The 20,599-nt window shown below is 44.0% G+C and overlaps 1 protein-coding gene across 1 annotated transcript; it reads left to right on the top strand.

Annotated features, from left to right (window-relative positions):
• The first annotated feature begins 6,362 nt into the window (after positions 1-6,362).
• LOC126474661 (uncharacterized) lies at positions 6,363-19,717 on the top strand. Its single transcript, XM_050102140.1, has 2 exons — positions 6,363-7,019; positions 19,691-19,717. Exons 1-2 carry the CDS (start codon positions 6,363-6,365, stop codon positions 19,715-19,717), a joined length of 684 nt encoding a protein of 227 aa, XP_049958097.1.
• Positions 19,718-20,599: the final 882 nt, after the last annotated feature.

The following is a 20,599-nucleotide window of genomic DNA, read 5'->3' as shown; positions in this document are numbered from 1 at the left end:
ACGTGCATTGTCCTGTTGGAACAGCAAGTTCCCTTGCCGGTCTAGGAATGATAGAACGATGGGTTCGATGACGGTTTGGATGTACCGTGCACTATTCAGTGTCCCCTCGACGATCACCAGTGGTGTACGGCCAGTGTAGGAGATCGCTCCCCACACCATGATGCCGGGTGTTGGCCCTGTGTGCCTCGGTCGTATGCAGTCTTGATTGTGGCGCTCACCTGCACGGCGCCAAACACGCATACGACCATCATTGGCACCAAGGCAGAAGCGACTCTCATCGCTGAAGACGACACGTCTCCATTCGTCCCTCCATTCACGCCTGTCGCGACACCACTGGAGGCGGGCTGCACGATGTTGGGGCGTGAGCGGAAGACGGCCTAACGGTGTGCGGGACCGTAGCCCAGCTTCATGGAGACGGTTGCGAATGGTCCTCGCCGATACCCCAGGAGCAACAGTGTCCCTAATTTGCTGGGAAGTGGCGGTGCGGTCCCCTACGGCACTGCGTAGGATCCTACGGTCTTGGCGTGCATCCGTGCGTCGCTGCGGTCCGGTCCCAGGTCGACGGGCACGTGCACCTTCCGCCGACCACTGGCGACAACATCGATGTACTGTGGAGACCTCACACCCCACGTGTTGAGCAATTCGGCGGTACGTCCACCCGGCCTCCCGCATGCCCACTATACGCCCTCGCTCAAAGTCCGTCAACTGCACATACGGTTCACGTCCACGCTGTCGCGGCATGCTACCAGTGTTAAAGACTGCGATGGAGCTCCGTATGCCACGGCAAACTGGCTGACACTGACAGCGGCGGTGCACAAATGCTGCGCAGCTAGCGCCATTCGACGGCCAACACCGCGGTTCCTGGTGTGTCCGCTGTGCCGTGCGAGTGATCATTGCTAGTACAGCCCTCTCGCAGTGTCCGGAGCAAGTATGGTGGGTCTGACACACCGGTGTCAATGTGTTCTTTTTTCCATTTCCAGGAGTGTAAAATGTAGACTGGCAATGGCAGGGAAAGCGTTTCTGAAGAAGAGAAATTTGTTAACATAGAGTATAGATTTAAGTGTCAGGAAGTCGTTTCTGAAAGTATTTGTATGGAGTGTAGCCATGTATGGAAGTGAAACGTGGACGATAAATAGTTTGGACAAAAAGAGAATAGAAGCTTTCGAAATGTGGTGCTACAGAAGAATGCTGAAGATTAGATGGATAGATCACATAAATAATGAGGAGGTATTGAACAGAATTGGGGAGAAGAGGAGTTTGTGGCACAGGTTGACTAGAAGAAGGGATCGGTTGGTAGGACATATTCTGAGGCATCAAGGGATCACCAATTTAGTATTGGAGGGCAGCGTGGAGGGTAAAAATCGTAGAGGGAGACCAAGAGATGAATACACTAACCAGATTAAGAAGGGTGTAGGTTGTAGTAGGTATTGGGAGATGAAGAAGCTTGCACAGGATATAGTAGCATGGAGAGCTGCATCAAGCCAGTCTCTGGACGACCTTCACAACAACAACAGTTGTCCATATTCGCAGCCATGAATACGTTTCATGTGTTTCAAACCGGCTGTCGTCACTGCAGTGCCTGTTCCAACAGCCGTCCGCTGTGGCCGAGCGGTTCTAGGCGCTTCAGTCTGGAACCGCGCTGCTGCTACAGTCGCAGGTTCGAATCCTGCCTCGGCCATGGATGTGTGTGATGTGCTTAGGTTAGTTAGGTTTAAGTAGTTCTAAGTCTAGGGGACTGATGACCTCAGATGTTAAGTCCCATAGTGCTCAGAGCCATTTGAACCTGTTCCAACATTATATCACACTCCTCAACAACCCAGGCACTACAGTATCGTGTTTATCCGCCGACACAAGCGACTTTCAGTTAAAATGTCTCCCCTGTACAGGAATATACGTAATAGATGTAGACACATCAAACGTGGAAAATCCAGGATGGATTTATAATAAGAATGTAGACACATGGTTGGCGCGTATGGAAATTTGGATCTGGCCTTAATACGTGTTCAGATAACGTAATGATAAGGCGACCGCTCGCGATAAGTCCGAAATCCGGGTTCGAGTCCCGGTCTGGCCCAGACTCTAGGTTGTCATTCCATTATACAGTTGATGGTTATCCATATTCGCAACTGCGAATACACTAAATAGAAAAGAATAGTTTGTAGTTTTTAAAATCCAAACAATCTTTATTAACAAACCTTCATAAAATATCAGTAATTACTAACTTACATAGATTTTGTTGGCAATAAGTAATCAGAAATAAGAATTTTTCTTGAAAATTACAGACATGTATTAATTAGAATATGTGGGCACTCGAACTGAACAGAAGAAAACGAAAATAATAATAACCAAAAGGAGGCTCGAACCTGTGGTTATGAATCTCGCTGTTAATGATATTTTTTCCATTTTAATATATTTTTGGCTTCATGGAAATCCTAATAGAACACAAATCCCTGTTTAAAAATCTGCATCATCCAGTAATTGAACCCAGCACCGCCACAGCGTAGACGAATGTTCCATCGCGGAGCTACGCAGACTGTTGCGCTAAACAACCTTAAATTATGATATTAACGACAGTCGGAAAATTTCAAAGTCAGTTTTCGCAAGAATTCCTTATAGTTACATCGACTGCTTTGCAGATGGGTTTTTCTCTTCTGAACTTCACATACCGATACCATAAATTCTGGGTTATTAAAATTAAAGTGGAGCTACTCACGGAGGTCCAGTGTGGGTTGTAATTATCATATGGCAGCCAACTTGGTATATATTCTACTGCGTCAATGTGGAACCGATTTATGCTGGAAAAATTAGTTCAAATTTTGGCCACTAGGTGCAAATCTGGCGCTGTACACAGTTTGTATGACGGTGTGGTACCCACGCTGACATTTGACAAATCATAACGTGATGAACAGTGTGCTTGTCGAGAAAAGAGACCATTCGCTGTTAGTGAAACTGTCCTGCACTGAGAGAGTATCGCCGACTGAGAGGTCTGAGGAGAGGTCTGATGTCATTAAGTGGTTTAAAGAAGATGATAATGAAATCTGAAAACATGGCTGAGCTTGGTGTCGCACCTGAAAGAGGAAAGCGTCCTATCTCAGTGGAAGGTATAGAAAAGGTTGCTGTTGATGCAACTGACCATGCAGCATGTGCTCTAGGTAATGCTAGTGCTCATGCACTGTCACGAGAATTGTCCATCCCATGGTCAATAGTACAGAAAGTATTATTGTCTACTCGTATTTTACGCTGGTACCCGTACAAGATCCAGACAGTGTAGCAGTTGAAACCTCATGATCTGGAGCAATGTTCTGGGTTTTCTCTTTGGTTTCTGGCAAGGCCTGAAGTTGATGACATGTGACCATGTAACATTCTAGGGAGGGACAAGGCACATTTTCAGAATACAAGTTGCAGTGAATGCACAGAACTGTCGAATTTGGAGTATTATTAAAGAACATGTTGTGCATGAAGAGCCATTGCACTCGCTGCATGTGACTGTGTGGTATGAATTCGTAAGCACCTTTATCCTCGGTCCATTCTTCTTTGAACAGAATACACCCAGAGGGACTGTCAGGCTTGTGTGTGCGCGTTATTGAGATCTCCTTGTACAGCATGTGTTTCTTGCTTCGGAAGAGTGCAATGGTATGGAAACCACTGTTTTCAAGCAAGATGGGACTACACCTCATGTCGCTCGCCCAGTGAAAGACCTACTTAATACAGCCTTCCATGGACATATTATCTCCAGATGCATTGCCTGCAGGATCACCCAATCTGAATCCAGATGACTTTTGACTCTGGATATACCTAAGAGAATGGGTTTACCAGGAACACATTGTGTGTGTTCCTGATCTGAAGGCCAGTACACAGGAAAACAATGTGACAGTTAATAATAAAATCAGCATCATGCCTTTCTCACTTACTTGACGTTTTCTGCCCACGTCCCAAACCAGATCCATTATACAGGATGTATCAAAAAGAATAATCCGGTTTAAAAGATCTGAACTATTATGTTATTTGAGATATGTGCGAGAACAACGTACTGTTGGAAATAGCAAACTCTCGAGTCTTACATGGTTCCCGCTAGGTAGCAGCATTGTGAGACTCCTTCGGTTCTAGTAAAAAAATAGTGTTGCGGCAACAGAAAGCGTTTTGTGTTCTATGTTTTGCACAGTGCGAGTCAGTAATAACTGTTCAGCGTGACTTCCGTGCTAGGTATGGTTCAAATGGCTCTAAGCACTATGGGACTTAACATCTGAGGTCATCAGTACCCTAGACTTAGCACTACTTAAGCCTACCTAACTTAAGGACATCACACACATCCATGCCCGAGGCAGGATTCGAACCTGCGACCACAGCAGCAGCGCGGTTCCAGACTGAACAGCCTAGAACCGCTCTGCCACAGTGGCCGGCATACTAGGTATGGTGTGGATCCTCTTACAGCACAGATCACTAGACGATGGCATGAAAAATTCCAAGAAACAGGCTGATTGCGTGAAGACAAATCTCCAGGCCGCTCCCAAGTATATGAGACAGGCGTCGAACACTGCTACAGAAAGCACAAATCTCGATATGCTCGAGAACTTTCTTTTCCCACAGTTGGAAACTGATCCGAAAGACTTCATTTACCAACATGATGGGACACAGACAAACTGGCATCTGGAAGTGAGGGTATTTTTGAATCAAAGGATTGCTGAACGATGGATCAGTCGCACTGGAGCAAATGATTCAGTCTTATATTGCTGGCCTCCAAGGTCACCAGACGTGATTGTATGTGATTATTTCTTGTGGGGGATTATAAAAGACGCTGTTTATGTGCCTCCATTACCAACAACAATGAATGAACTGAGACATACATAACAGCAGCTGTAAGTCAAGACATGCTCGCTGCAGTGTGGGAACAATTTGAATACTGCACTGACATATGCCGTGCATCTCAAGGGGGGCTTATTGAACACCTATGACAAAATTCATTGGATATGTTTATTAGCTTCAGAAATGTAGACGTGCCAAATTGGATGATTGTTTTTGATACACCCTGAATATGGAAAGATTGTATATCTTTCCAGAATGAGATTTTCACTCTGCAGCGGAGTGTGCACTGATATGAAACTTCCTGGCAGATTAAAACTGTGAGCCGGACTGAGACTCGAACTCGGGACCTTTGCCTTTTGTGGGCAAGTGCTCTACCAGCTGAGCTACCCAAGCACGACTCACACCCACTCCTCTAGTTCTGCGTTTCGCAGGAGAGCTTCTGTAAAGTTTGGAAGGTAGGAGATGAGGTACTGGCAGAAGTACAACTGTGAGGACGGGGCGTGAGTCGTGCTTGGGTAGCTCAGTTGGTAGAGCACTTGCCTGCGAAAGGCAAAGGTCCCGAGTTCGAGTCTCGGTCCAGCACACAGTTTTAATCTGAAACGAAGTTTCATTGTACCGGGTGATCAAAAAGTCAGTATAAATTTGAAAACTGAATAAATCACGGAATAATGTAGATAGAGAGGTACAAATTGACACACATGCTTGGAATGACATGGGGTTTTATTAGAACCAAAAAAAAAAAATACAAAAGTTCAAAAAATGTCTGACAGATGGCGCTTCATCTGATCAGAATAGCAATAATTAGCATAACAAAGAAATACAAAGCAAAGATGATGTTCTTTGCAGGAAATGCTCAATATGTCCACCATCATTCCTCAACAATAGCTGTAGTCGAGGAATAATGTTGTGAACAGCACTGTAAAGCACTGGAGTTATGGTGAGGCACTGGCGTCAGATGTTGTCTTTCACCATCCTTAGATATGTCGGTCGATCACGATACACTTGCGACTTCAGGTAACCCCAAAGCCAATAATCGCACGGACTGAGGTCTGGGGACCCGGGAGGCGAAGCATGACGAAAGTGGCGGCTGAGCACACGATCATCACCAAACGACGCGCGCAAGAGATCTTTCACGTACCTAGCAATACCTTGTTTTTTTTTTGTTCTAATAAAACCCCATGTCATTCCAAGTGTGTGTGTCAATTTTTACCTCTCTAGCTACATTATTCCGTGGTTTATTAAGTTTTCAAATTTATACTGACTTTTTGATCACCTGGTGTATATTTTTGTTGTATTCATTGCGCCAGATTTGCACCTGGTGGCCAAAATTGGAACTAATTTTTTTAAAGTGTAGATCGATTCCCCATTAACGCTGTAGCTTATCTTCCAAATGTCGCTGCCATAAGATAATTACAGCCCACCCTGGACATATGAGAGTAGCTGCACTTTAATTGTAACCACCTGTTATAAGAAATTACAAATATACGACTGGCGTGTGGTCCTCTTGTCGATTGCTGTGGCGTTGTCGCTGACGCCTGTGCCGCTCTCCCACAGGCAGGATGGCCAACAGCAGCAGCAACAGAGCGGCGCCGAAGTTGCGCCGGCGCAGCGCCAGCCAGTGCGCCTCCCTGCGCGCAGCCAGCTCCCGGGGCCCCGCTATCAGCTGCAGCCTCACCAGCCTGCAGCCCGCTCTCGTGCGAGCCGTCCCCGATCCCACGGGCAAAATTAGGACGTACGAAGAGCCGGCGGACACGAGGCAGTTGAGTTCCTGGCTGGAACGCAAACACCTCGACGAGCTCAAGAAGAAGCAAGAAGAGCTCGCCAAGAAACGTGCGGAACAGGTGAAGCGCGAGCGCGAAGAGGCGGAGCGCCAGCACCGCCTGCAAGAGGCGCAGCAGCGCAGGAAGGCGCAGGAGGCGCGGCAGCAGCTGCAGCAGGAGGCGGCCAGGCGGCGCGCCGAGCTGGAAGAGCGGGCGCAGCGCGAGCTGCAGGCGGCGGAGCGCCAGAGGCACCTGCAGGAGCTGCAGCGCCGCAGGGAGGCGCAGGCGGCGCGCGCGCGCAGGGAGGAGGCCGCCAGAGCCAGCGCGCAGCGCGACGCGCAGGCCGAGCGCGACCGGCAGGCGGCGCAGCGGCGCGCGCGCCACGAGCAGTACCTGCGGCGCAAGGCCGAGCAGGAGGCGCGCGCCCGCGAGCAGGACAGGCTGCGCGCGCAGAAGGTTTGTCCTCCGCGCAGAACACCAAAATATCAGTGGTGCGAGGCCCCTGTAAACGATCAAACATTTTGTCAAACTTAACTACGCTTTGAGACTTGAGTTTCTCCTGGCTTATACAACTTTCAAATAACTTCCGGGAATTCAGCCAGGTAACACTTTCACCCTGATGAATATACCGTTTTCGCAGCGGAGATCCACGCGATCCTGAAGGCACTGGAGCGGATGAATCGTGTTCGGAGCAATCGATTTCTCCTCTGCTCCGATTCTCTTAGTGCCTTACAATCATTGCAAAATCTGTACCCAACTGAGGAGATGGTGCAGCTGATATACATTCCTGGAAATGGAAAAAAGAACACATTGACACCGGTGTGTCAGACCCACCATACTTGCTCCGGACACTGCGAGAGGGCTGTACAAGCAATGATCACACGCACGGCACAGCGGACACACCAGGAACCGTGGTGTTGGCCGTCGAATGGTGCTAGCTGCGCAGCATTTGTGCACCGCCGCCGTCAGTGTCAGGCAGTTTGCCGTGGCATACGGAGCTCCATCGCAGTCTTTAACACTGGTAGCATGCTTCGACAGCGTGGACGTGAACCGTATGTGCAGTTGATGGACTTTGAGCGAGGGCGTATAGTGGGCATGCGGGAGGCCGGGTGGACGTACCGCCGAATTGCTCAACACGTGGGGCGTGAGGTCTCCACAGTACATCAATGTTGTCGCCAGTGGTCGGCGGAAGGTGCACGTGCCCGTTGACCTGGGACCGGACCGCAGCGACGCACGGATGCACGCCAAGACCGTAGGATCCTACGCAGTGCCGTAGGGGACCGCACCGCCACTTCCCAGCAAATTAGGGACACTGTTGCTCCTGGGGTATCGGCGAGGACCATTCGCAACTGTCTCCATGAAGCTGGGCTACGGTCCCGCACACCGTTAGGCCATCTTCCGCTCATGCCCCAACATTGTGCATCCCGCCTCCAGTGGTGTCGCGACAGGCGTGAATGGAGGGACGAATGGAGACGTGTCGTCTTCAGCGATGAGAGTCGCTTCTGCCTTGGTGCCAATGATGGTCGTATGGGTGTTTGGCGCCGTGCAGGTGAGCGCCACAAACAGGACTGCATATGACCGAGGCACACAGGGCCAACACCCGGCATCATGGTGTGGGGAGCGATCTCCTACACTGGTGATCGTCGAGGGGACACTGAATAGTGCACGGTACATCCAAACCGTCATCGAACCCATCGTTCTACCATTCCTAGACCGGCAAGGGAACTTGCTGTTCCAACAGGACAATGCACGTCCGCATGTATCCCGTGCCACCCAACGTGCTCTAGAAGGTGTAAGTCAACTGCCCTGGCCAGCAAGATCTCCGGATCTGTCCCCCATTGAACATGTTTGGGACTGGATGAAGCGTCGTCTCACGCGGTCTGCACGTCCAGCACGAACGCTGGTCCAACTGAGGCGCCAGGTGGAAATGGCATGGCAAGCCGTTCCACAGGACTACATCCAGCATCTCTATAATCGTCTCCATGGGAGAATAGCAGCCTGCATTGCTGCAAAAGGTGGATATACACTGTACTAGTGCCGACATTGTGCATGCTCTGTTGCCTGTGTCTATGTGCCTGTGGTTCTGTCAGTGTGATCATGTGATGTATCTGACCCCAGGAATGTGTCAATAAAGTTTCCCCTTCCTGGGACAATGAATTCACGGTGTTCTTATTTCAATTTCCAGGAGTGTATGACCAACTGTACTGGCTCCAATGGCGGGGTAAGGAGGTGTCCTTCTGCTGGGTGCCCGGTCATGTAGAGATATGAACAGGCTGATTGGGCTGCCAAGGAGGCCTGCAGAGAGCAGGATGTGATCCAGTGTCCTATTCCCTTGCAGTCTGTCATTTATGCACTCCACAAGAAGTGTACGGAGTTGTGGGAGGAAGAATGGCTGGCGGTGACGGCCAATAAACTGCGGGTGGTGAAGTCAACAACTCGGCCGTGGTGTACCTCCTGCCGGGTGCTCGGGCGGGAAGAAGTGACCCTCACGCGTCTTCGGATTGGGCACTGTCCTCTCACACACAGCTTTCTATTACGGCGGGAGGATCCCCCAATTTGTTATGCTTGTGGTGTGCACATCTCTGTCCGGCACATTTTAGCAGAGTGCATTTTATACCGTGATGCAAGGGCAGAAGCACAAGTTGATGGGAATCTGCCCTGTGTTTTAGCTCATTATGGGACGTCTGTGTCTAGGGTTTTAAAGTTTTGTGATGTGTCTGGACTCTGGCCTAAACTTTTAGGCTGGAGATTTTAGTGTATTGCACAGTGGCTGGCTCCTCCCCTTCTCCTTGCGGTCAGCCAGCGACTACCATCTGCTGTATTGCTTTAGCTCCCTCTACCACTTTCTTCCTGAGTTGTCCATGTTTTACTGCTGGCGGCATGCTTCGTCCCACGCTTCAGTGTGGGTAGGCACATAGTTTTCCAAGCTTGTTTCCTGTGTCTTACGTTCTGTTTAACCTTATTGTTCTGAGTCGTTTCTTGACACCCGTCTCAATCTGTTACTGAGCGGGCGCTGAAGACCTTGCCGTCACGCGCCCTTAAAACCCTCTCCATCCATCCATCCTGATATTTCGGAGGGAGAACGCCCCGCCATTTTCAAGGCAAACTGCAACGGACAGGCGACGTACATGCAAATTTAAAACCTCGGTTCTCTGACTGAAGCAGACAAGATAACATACACTGAACACTAGTGCCACCAAAGATGACCAAAGTCAGAGCTATCGATAGTGAGACTACGAATTCCCAGGTGGGGTAGCATTGACTCTGTCCCTTGTTTTTTGACAAGGGAGAGAGCTGGATTCCAAACAGAGTTTAAACAAAAACCTCCATCCCTGTTAACGAGGTTGCTCGCTAATTTAATCTCAATTGCCTCCTTAATAACACTGTCTCTATAGCTGGTCGTGCATGCCAATATCTCGGTGTTATTATACTGTATAACATGAGTTACCAGTATCCACGCAATGTTTGGCAATAGCAGATCTACTTGGCTGCTGTAATCGTGTGTGCCGTTTATGCTCAGTACATCAGTCCTCCACGGTCCTGGTAGTTTGACCAGTATATGACATGCCGCAGCTAAAAGGAATACGATATACACCCGCCCTACGCAGACCAAGATCATCCTTAACGGAACTCAAAAGCGCTCTAATTTTAGATGGTGGTCGGAAAACACACTTCACATCGTATTTCCGTAAAATACAAACGATCTTTTGGAAGTGTTTCCTACGTAAGGCAAGAAGGCAGTAGACTTAGGTGTCGACTCAGAATTATCATCCATCACCCGATGTACAGTTGGTCGATAACGCAACGCGCGTTCAATCTGTCTATCACCATAACCATTTTGACGAAATGTAACTTCAAGATGGGACAGCTCAGCTGGCGAAGTCTCACCGTAAGAAACGACATGTGCCCCGTGTACCAAGGTACTTCACGCTGAGCCGGATGGTGACTACTATTAGCCTGTAAGTACAAGTCAGTGTGAGTACATTTCCTGTAGACTGCATATCCCAAAGATCCATCATCCTTCCTCCTAACCAACACGTCAAGAAAGGGAAGGCAACCATCCTCTTCCACCTCCATCGTAAAACGAACGTTCGGATGGATCGAGTTCAGATGTTCTAGAAAGGCATTCAAATTCTCCCTTCCATGAGGCCAAACAACAAAGGTATCGTCAACATATCTAAAGAAACAGGCGGGTTTCAAAGGTGCCGACTCCAATGCTCGTTCCGCGAAGTCTTCCATAAACAAATTTGCGGCCACAGGACACAACGGACTACCAATCGCAACTCCATCTGTCTGCTCGTAACACTGGTCATTGAATAAAAAGTAAGAGGATGTCAACACATGCCGAAAGAGATTAGTTAATTCAGCACCACACCTAGCCTCAATTAACAGCAACGAATCTGACAGAGGAACATGAATGAAGAGAGAGACCAAGATTTCTCTGTGAGATTTATCACAGAACGTCGAGATATAACTTCAGACTCCGCGCGTTGAAAACGTTCAAACTACGCTTGCCAAATATTTGACTTCGGTGCTGTTTGCGGCGTTTGCCAAACATAGATCGTGTTTCCGAGAAATTATGATTGACCGAAAGTTTGACAAGATGGTGGACGTTGTTTGTGTCGGTGTTCCGCCCCATATGTTTAGTGAAAAATTGTGTTATTACAGATTATCTCACAGTACGGTAAGTTTCTGCAATTACGGAAACTACGATCCAGAGTAAAAACAAAATAGCGATGACAATTACTAGAATGGTAGAGATAGTACATCTTTCCCAGCCGTATATTACGCAGGAAGGGGTTATGCACAAAATCAATGACATACAAGCGGGAGTGCAATGAAATAAAAGAAATTGAAGTTCTCCGGTTGTTCTATGGACGATGTGGGCTATATGTTGCCACGTTGTGGTATTTTAATGAAGTGTCATTAGAGGACCTAAAAGAAGAAAATAAACTTTCGTATACTTGCGTCTTCTTTTTCAATGTGAGGGCGAAGTAACTCTAAACAAGTTATTAAACGGTCTATTGATACATAGTCAACATGGGTTTAGAAAACATCGTTCCTGTGAAACACAACTAGCTCTTTATTCACGTGAAGTGCTGAGTGCTAATGACAAGGGGTTTCAGATCGATTCCGTACTCCTGGATTTCCGGAAGGCTTTTGACACTACCACACAAGCGGCTCGTAGTAAAATTGCTTGCTTATGGAATATCGTCTCAGCTATGTGACTGGATTTGCGATTTCCTGTCAGAGAGGTCACAGGTCGTAGTAACTGACGGGAAGTCATCGAGTAAAACAGAAGTGATTTCAGGCGTTCCCCAAGGTAGTGTTATAGGCCCTTCGCTGTTCCTTATCTATGTAAACGATTTGGGAGACAATCTCAGCAGCCGTCTTCGGTTGTTTGCAGATGACGCTGTCGTTTATCGACTAATAAAGTCATCAGAAGATCAAAACAAACTGCCAAACGATTTAGAAAGAATATCTGAATGGTGCGAAAAGTGGCAGTTGACCCCAAGTAATGAAAAGTGTGAGATCACCCACATGAGTAAACTTCGGTTACACGATAAATCAGTGTAATCTAAAAGCCGTAAATTGAACTAAATAGCTAGGTATTACAATTACGAACAACTTAAATTGGAAAGGACACATAGATAATGTTGTGGGGAAGGCGAACCACAGGCTGCGTTTTATTGGCAGGACACTTAGAAAATGTAACAGATCTACTAAGGAGACTGCCTACACTACGCTTGTCCGTCCTGTTTTAGAATACTGCTGTGCGGTGTGAGATCCTTACCAGGTACGACTGACGGAGTTCATCGAAAAAGTTCAAAGAAAGGCAGCACGTTTTGTATCATCGCGAAATATGGGAGAGAGTGTCACAGAAACGATACAGGATTTGGGCTGGAAATCATGAAAATCATTAAAAGAAAGGCGTTTTCCGTTGCGACGGAATCTTCTCACGAGATTCCAATCACCAACTTTCTCCTCCGAACGCGAAAATATTTTGTGGACACCGACCTACATAGGGCGGAACGATCAAGACGATAAAATAAGGGAAATCAGAGCTCGTACAGTAAGATATAGGCGTTCATTCTTTCCGCGCGCTATATGAGATGGGAATAATAGAGAATTGTGAAGGTGGTTCGATGAACCCTCTGCCAGGCATTTAAATTTGATTTGCAGAGTATCCATGTAGATGTAGATGTAGATGTAAATATTTCATTTGATACTGTTAACAGGTTTCATGTATATTTCTCTCTCATTTTAAACAATTTCCTGGCCATGCATCTTGTTTTCTTCGTATTGTTCTTCTTTAAAAACAGTGCCATAGTCAGTGTTAGAAATACTTTATCTGCATTTATAGCTATGATCACTGATGGCAAAATACATCATACACGAAAAGCGCTTGCATCGAAAAATAAGGTTGACAATCTTTCTTGGTACGTGTACGGCTTGTTTGATCCAACCGCAGCAAATCCGACACACAAGTTTGTTCTTTTACGAGAGAGTTCACGAGTTTTTGTAATTTCATTGCCCACTTGAAGAACGTTGATGTAATCATCGGGTTCTGAGAGTAACATTTCCTTTAGCAGATTTGCGTCGGTAAATCCCTCATTTTAGTCTGTTCCCTGTACCAGCCTCTTGTTTTCTTCTTCCGTAAAGACAATGCCAGAGTTAATGCCAGGACTGCTTGTCTGGGTTCGTAGCCATTCACTACTGTCAAAATACTCATGTAGACGAACAGCGTCTGCTTCAAAGCTAGGTTAAACTGACAAACTTTGTATGTCTTCGGGCTTGTTTAACAAATCCGCTGATAGATGAGGGCACGTTTTTACATAGACAAGTTTGCTCATTTACAGAGGTCTTTACAAGACTGAGACAGAGAACAACACCAGCGCTCCAGGTGGCGTCACAGTGAATTTTGAATACGAGAAATATTGCGCGAAAATGTTTCTCGAAATACTAGTACAATATGATAATATTTTTCACTTATACTTTATGGGTATGGGTGGGTCTAGTAGTCTGACAGTTAAGTGTATTTATTTGTACAACGCAATGTCGCAATTTTCACAATTTGGCTTTTATCAAGTGGAAATTGTGTTCCTGAACCGAGCATCTTGTGCGTATTACACTCCCTGAATTGCAGCGTAAATATGTTGCTCGAATTCAGCTTAATTTTTGACAAATGTCTATTTGTTACTGCTTATGAATCAGTGTGTGAACTGCCTGATACAGATGCACTGTAAGTATATCTCTCGTACTCTACGCTATTTTTGTTACCACCCGTTTTTCGTGCTCTTGCAGTTAATGGATACCACCGAAATTTTCATTGATTTCCGCTAAAACGTACTGCTTGTTGTACCCGTTAACGTGTAAGAAATTCACGCCTGTGGAAACCCTGCTTACAGCCCCTTTTTACACGATCGACTGTCTTGTTTCAGTTGACTGCTCGAGACAAGGGAGTCTACGCCAGCGCCGCCGGCGTTTTATTCCTGCGCTGAGTCCCCGCTGTCTCGAGTATTCATTTTCGTGTACACGTTAGAGCCAAAATCGCGTGTGTCGCGAGAGCTGTCCGATGAACAATTTGCACCTGGACGGCGAAATTGAGGGAAACATTTACAAAACGTTGGGAAAAGCAATGATAGCAGTGTTTATTGATGACGAAACAAAATTCATTGTGAGCGTTCTCATCAAAGTAGTGTCCTAAATTTACATTCCTAATAACTGAGAGAATAGGAAAAGTGTTGTCCAAACATTTCAAAACATATACACTTATTTGCTCGAGAAAATATATGTTTGCAAACACATAAAACAATATCTAGAACGTAATAAATAGCGCTTTATTATTTTGTCTTTCGTATCCATTTTCTTGCTAAGTGCTAAATAACATCGAAAATTACTTTCCTCGTCAAAGAATTCTGAATTTTCATTGTTAAAGTAATTTTAATTAAAAATGTTTATCTATTTACTTTCTTATTTATATGTGGCGTAGGCTTTTTCTCTGTAAAATAGCTTTTCTCTCGCAGATACTTCGCCTTTACTGTAGGAGAACAGAAGGAAAAATACCAGGACCTCGTGAAACCTTTTCAGTATGTCACGAAAACAAAGAAAACAACACATAAAGGTCAACAAGACAGGAAATCACAAAATGGCTAGAGCTCTCCCTCCATGCCTCCAAACCAACGTGCACTCACAAACATATCGAAACACATACCAAATATTGGATTTACATTTAAATAACTTGAAATTAAATAAATATTCCTATGGATGGATCATAAACACACTCTAACACATACATTAACAAATTAAATAAACATATATCAAAGGAGTAGAACAAAAGGTAGGCCAGTAGCCTAATGTCTCTGTGCTTTCTAAAACACAGTAAATATTTAACTAATTTCTTCATGAATAGTATATATCTGATATAAATAAATACATAGACGAATAAATATATTTATAAGCATGCTGCTACCGTTTTTTCGTGTTACTATGGAGTACTTATGGCCTGACGCGATCGATAGTCATCAGCCACTTTGACCTCCAATAACTCATGTACCATTCAAGTTACATGCTTGTAATTTATACAAATTTAAGTTTACACAAATAGCTTTCTAAAGATATGTCTATCGACGAAATCGGATGAAACGTTTAGATTTTTGGAATTTGTTGCTGGGTGTTACTTGTATAATTCTACCATCAGATACTAAACTTTAAACTAATGAAGATATTGAAAATCTGATTGCACCATCAGAATCGTCGTGCAAATAATAGTAAGGTACATGTTTCTTTTTGAGATATCATGATTCATCTGGCTAATATTAATTTTTATACGAACTGTGAAATGTCTGCCATTAAGGTTTCACAAAGTCCGCCATCTTTGGCCCTCCCAGCGCACAGCATCACCAAGGAATTCCCAGCCATGTGCTCAATGGACCACGTGCTCCGGCTGTTGTGAGGCACCAAGCAGATGCTAACGAGCTCGGCCCTGCACACGGCCCGAGTGGCGGCCGCCAACTTATTCAATTGATAGATGTGAATACATTTTCTCGAGCAAATAAAGTCTACGTATCTTGAGGTGTTTGGACGATGTTTTCCTATTCTTTCAGTTCAAATGAGTATGGGGAATTTGCACGCTCTTTGCCAGGAACATCTACCATGACCTCTGTTTTTTTCATTACTAAACTCTATTATCATTGCTTGTTTCTACACTCCGTTACTAATGTTTTTTAGGTTTTACTAAAGCGATCACTCGTAACAGATGAGACTCATTGTAAGTACAGAAAGGAAACGACAGGTGCGCTGTCGTAGACGTACTTCTCCCGAGTAGTCGACTGAGAGAAGAAAGTCGCTGGTGTAAAAGGGGGATAACTTGGTTCAAATGTCATCCACGGCCTACCTTACCCTGTGCAACGCTGGGGAATGTGGTACAGACTTGATGGGCCACAGGCACATTTTGTTGGCGATGTAAGGCGACATTTAAAGCGCCAATATAGTCCAAAATGGATAGTTGGAGCACAACCTGTACCTCGGCCTCAGGACCGGTTTGAGAACATTTTTCCTCACGAGCGACATATAGAATCTCTCAGAAGGGTAAATGACTGTGCCTTGCTGCAGACTGTGCATGCGCAGAAACGGTCACTGTGGCTTCCTCTGGTAATACATAAAGTTAACTTATTCCCAGCGAAATCACATTTAACATAGTAATCGATTTTGTCTCTCCCCAGTCTTGCAAAAAGATATTTACTCTTCACAATACCTGGACAAAGGAAAAGCATAAATAAGATCTTTCGAATTAGAGAAGTCTAGTAAACATAGGCTTTAAACTGCATACCCTAAGAGCTATGAGCACTTGCTCAGCAGAAGAGATGTGTTTCACAGCAACGAAGACGAAGAAACGCTCATAGTTCTTATGACAAGCATGCTCATGTTAACTAGGCCTTTTTGCTGTGAATGATTGTTTCTATCAGATCCACGGATATTGACAATTCCTCCTGGTACACCCTGTATAATTTGGTGCTCCCCTTTCTATTCTTCCACATAAGCAGCTTTCTATTCTTCCATGTAAGCTTCCTCCCTAATACATTAGTTACCATTCCTTGAGCTCTCGTTGCTACCTTTAAAAATAAATGTAAATATATGGATATGTTTGTTCTCGCTGTTAGTAATGATAAACCTTCCATACAAATTTTGCTCTAGGGATGTCCCAACCGACCCCTTGTCTCACATAGACCTTAAACAAGCCGTGCTTGGCCATGAAGGTAAGTTGACCTCAATCTTCTACCTTTTAATGTCTGGTCTCACCTCAGAGGTGAAGCATACACAACAGCTCTTGATATACGGTAGCTGTAGAATTGGAGGAGCAAATTGCACAGTCTTGTCAAGACTCATGAGTTGATTCAGGGTTGTTTGAAACAATGCCTCACCTCAGTATTGCCTCCAAAAGTGAGAGTGACACATGGAACACCTCCTTTAATAGCTACGTGTATACAGTAAACTGTAACATAATGCAATACTGAAACAGTATTGCATTTCTTGTTAAGTTAGGCCTTGGATGAAATTTGAGCCCAATTAGGTTGGCAATTAATCGAATACTTCATATACACTTGTACTAACTAGGAGAATATTATAAACTGATTAGGGGTGGTGTGTGACCACAATTTTGCAGTAAACTCACAAATGGGTCATTCCCAGAACACTTTTATGCTTCATTTACCTTATATTTTCACCTACGTTAGTTTTCGCTACTGTGATACATCCTGTATACAATTTTGTACTTGAGCACCTATGGCATCCCTCTCATCTTGGCACCCCAAACATTTGCATGTGATGTTTGGGCCTTAAAACAGCACTAGTGGTGGCCGATAAACAGCTGTTAACTCTTCGTGGTGCTCTAACATATAAATTAATTGCAGCCTTTCCTTCACATTCTGCTTTTGTCGTTTATTAAGATTTCTACTACATCCTTATGTTGAAATGTTATTAATGAAGGTAAGAGACAAAGTACTTGCAGAATTGGAGCTGTGAGGACAGGTCGTGTGTCATGCTTGGGTAGCTCAGTTGGTAGAGAACTTGCCTACGCAAGGCATAGGTTCCGAGTTTGAGTCTCAGTCTGGCACACAATCTTAATCTGCCAGGAAGTTTCTTATTAATAATTTTGTCTGTAACACAAATCTTGGTTGTGATGATAAATTGACGTGAGTTACATGTGTTATGTGGACAGTACATTCTTCAATTTCAGCGTCTGACAATTGTGGGCGTTTCCTTTATTGGTGTACACATCTCTTTTGCATTGTCTGTGCTGACAAATTATTAATTATTCTGCATCAAATGTTGAATTTAGATTATTGTGACAGATTGGTCTGTAGCTGAGCCTGAAATCTAGGTTAGGAAGGAAGGTGACAATCTGGTTTTGAGTTGGTGGAGCCAGCAAATGTGAATAGTAAATTTGTGTTATGGCGATAGATTTATATATAGTGTAGTCTGATGTATGGGCTAGGTTGGAATGTCAAAGTTTCATTGTGAGTTCGTGAAAGCAATGAATTTAGACATTAAATGTAGGTTGTAATAACAGACTGATCTGTAACACAGGCCAACATCTGATTAAGTTGATATGTAACACTTTGTTTGTGAGTTGAAAAATCCAATGAATGTGAATAGTAAATGTAGGTTGTGGTGCCTGTCTGTACAGTGCAGCCCAAGGTCTAGATTAGGTTGGAAGGTGACAATTTGCTTACAAGTTGGTGAAGTGAACAACTGCGAATATTGAATCAAGGTTGTGGTGATGATGATAGGCTGATCAGTGCAGCCTGATGTCTAGACTATGCTGGAAGGTGAGAATCTGGTTGGGAGCATGTAAAACCAATGGATATGAATGAAGGTGAATTGTATATTTAGTGGTGTGGTTGGAGGTCTTTGGTAGTGTGGAAGCTCATAGTTTCAGTTTTCATTGTTTTCTCTTTACTTTCATCCAGAATCCTGCAGTGTATACATGGATTGCCAAGATGCATCAAAAGCAGAAAATGAAAACTCAGAGTTAAATTATTTATTAGGTGTTTGTGTGTATTTACCTCTACACACAAAGTGTTTCTGTCCATAAATTCAGTTTTATTTCACTCTAGCATCTTTTATGTTAAGGAAACTATTATTTCAAACACGTAATATTTCTCCTGTGATGTCAATGGAAACATTGTTACATCAGTGACCATACAAATCGGTTGTTCTGTCATCATTAACTTCCTAAGACATCTCCCAACAGTCGTTACCACCATAAACTTCAGTGTCAGAGTGTGGATGATCGCACCTAATGTTTTACCTCGCTCTCATGTTGAGGAACCTCCTCCTGACTATTTGTATGATCTACCCACTATCAGAGGCCAAATAGAAGTATATTTTCAGAAAGTGGTGCCAGATGGCTGGTGAATATTTTAAGAACATTATATTACCCCACAAGAGCTACTGATAAAATTTCGTTAGTCAACAACCAGCTTTGGTCCAGGGCCCATCTTCAGATTCATAAAAACATTTACAGCAATGTACTAGGTGATACAGATTCAATGGCATCAGATAATAAAATCCATGAATTTGTAGCTCTATAAACTACACCATCCATCATAAAATGTGCCAAATGGTGCACTTACTCAGGCTATATCAACAGCCAGCATTAATGCTATTAATGGAGGCATTCACTGTAGAATGCCTCCAATCATAGTGTCAGTGCTGATTGTTGATATAGAATGAATGAGTGCACTGTTTAGCACATTTTATAATTGACAATGTAATTTATATTACTACATGAGAACAGTGATGAATTCATAGAGTTTATAATCTGATGCATTTGATTTATATCACCGAGTATGATGTTGTAAATGTTTTTATGACCTGAAGATAGTCCATGGACCAAAACTGATTTTTCAACAAAGAAATTTTGTTAACAGTTCCTGCTGGTAAACATGACATTCACCAAATAGGTGCTACAAATTGATGGTTCACAATTTATTAATTTCATCTGCTTACTTGTGCAAGTTGTAAACACAAAATTACAACATTAAAAAGAAGTACAATAACTTCAGTCTGTAACATGTTTTTATTGCCTAAGTCATTATTAGAAATACTTATTGGTTTTACAGGCCAAATATTATTCCCTCTCAACATGAATATACAGGCAGGCTCACAAGCTAGACACAAAAATATCCACTACATGAGGAAATATTATTAATTAATTTCAGACCTCACATCAGATGCATAATTATGAGTAGAATTTACTTAGTCACACAATACCAATGAAATATAATTTTACCAAGTAAATACAACACCCACATAAAGTGGATTCCATTTTCATTTAATTATGCTAATAGTTCTTACATAATCACCTACTGTCACAATCATGCAGACATATACTCCTCCAATGAATAAAAACAGTGGCCACTTAAGTTGCTTAAGAGCTATTCCAGACCATGCTTATTTTTTATTTCTCATAAGAATAATACTCCATTTTTTGTGAAAGTTTCCCTAATTTACTATAAGAGTACAAAAAATTTGCCTAAATTCAAAGTAATGTAATTTGGTCTGCAGGAAGCAGAGGAGAAACAGGAGCAGGAGAAGCTTCGTAATATGCTGCTGCAGGAATATAAGAAGAAGCAAGCAGAACGTCTTGAGCAACAGAAACAAGAACAACAGTTAAAACAAAAACTGGAAGCTGCCCGTTTGAAAATGGAGGAGGACAAGCGGAAGAAACTGCAGTCAGAGCGTGAAGCCCGATACAAAGGTGAGTGGTACCTGCATGTCATTTATGTTGCACTGACATCTGAAGAGGAAGGTCATTATTTATTTGTGATTGATGACACTAGGATGAATGACATTGTACAAATACAAATGCTGATAGTGTATCTGGAGAAGTGTTAGCTTGTTTCATTGTTCTACATAATTAGTCAACTGTTCAAAAAATGTAACTGGTCAGCAACACAAAGTTAATAGAAGATGTTTTTTCTTTTAAAACTCTGTGGAACAGGAAGGCCATCACATTGAATTTGTAAATA

Source organism: Schistocerca serialis, chromosome 4 (genome assembly GCF_023864345.2).
Source record: "Schistocerca serialis cubense isolate TAMUIC-IGC-003099 chromosome 4, iqSchSeri2.2, whole genome shotgun sequence".
NCBI lineage: Eukaryota > Metazoa > Arthropoda > Insecta > Orthoptera > Acrididae > Schistocerca > Schistocerca serialis.
Note: the sequence above shows the minus strand (reverse complement) of the source record. Positions and strands in the feature narration are given on the sequence as shown.

What these genes read in the sequence shown, in the direction of transcription:
- LOC126474661 (XM_050102140.1), top strand. Translation starts at nt 6,363, where the DNA reads ATGGCCAACAGCAGCAGCAACAGAGCGGCGCCGAAGTTGCGCCGGCGC. An exon ending in ACAGGCTGCGCGCGCAGAAG is followed by an intron (nt 7,020 to 19,690) that starts GTTTGTCCTCCG and finishes TTGGTTTTACAG; the next exon opens with GCCAAATATTATTCCCTCTC.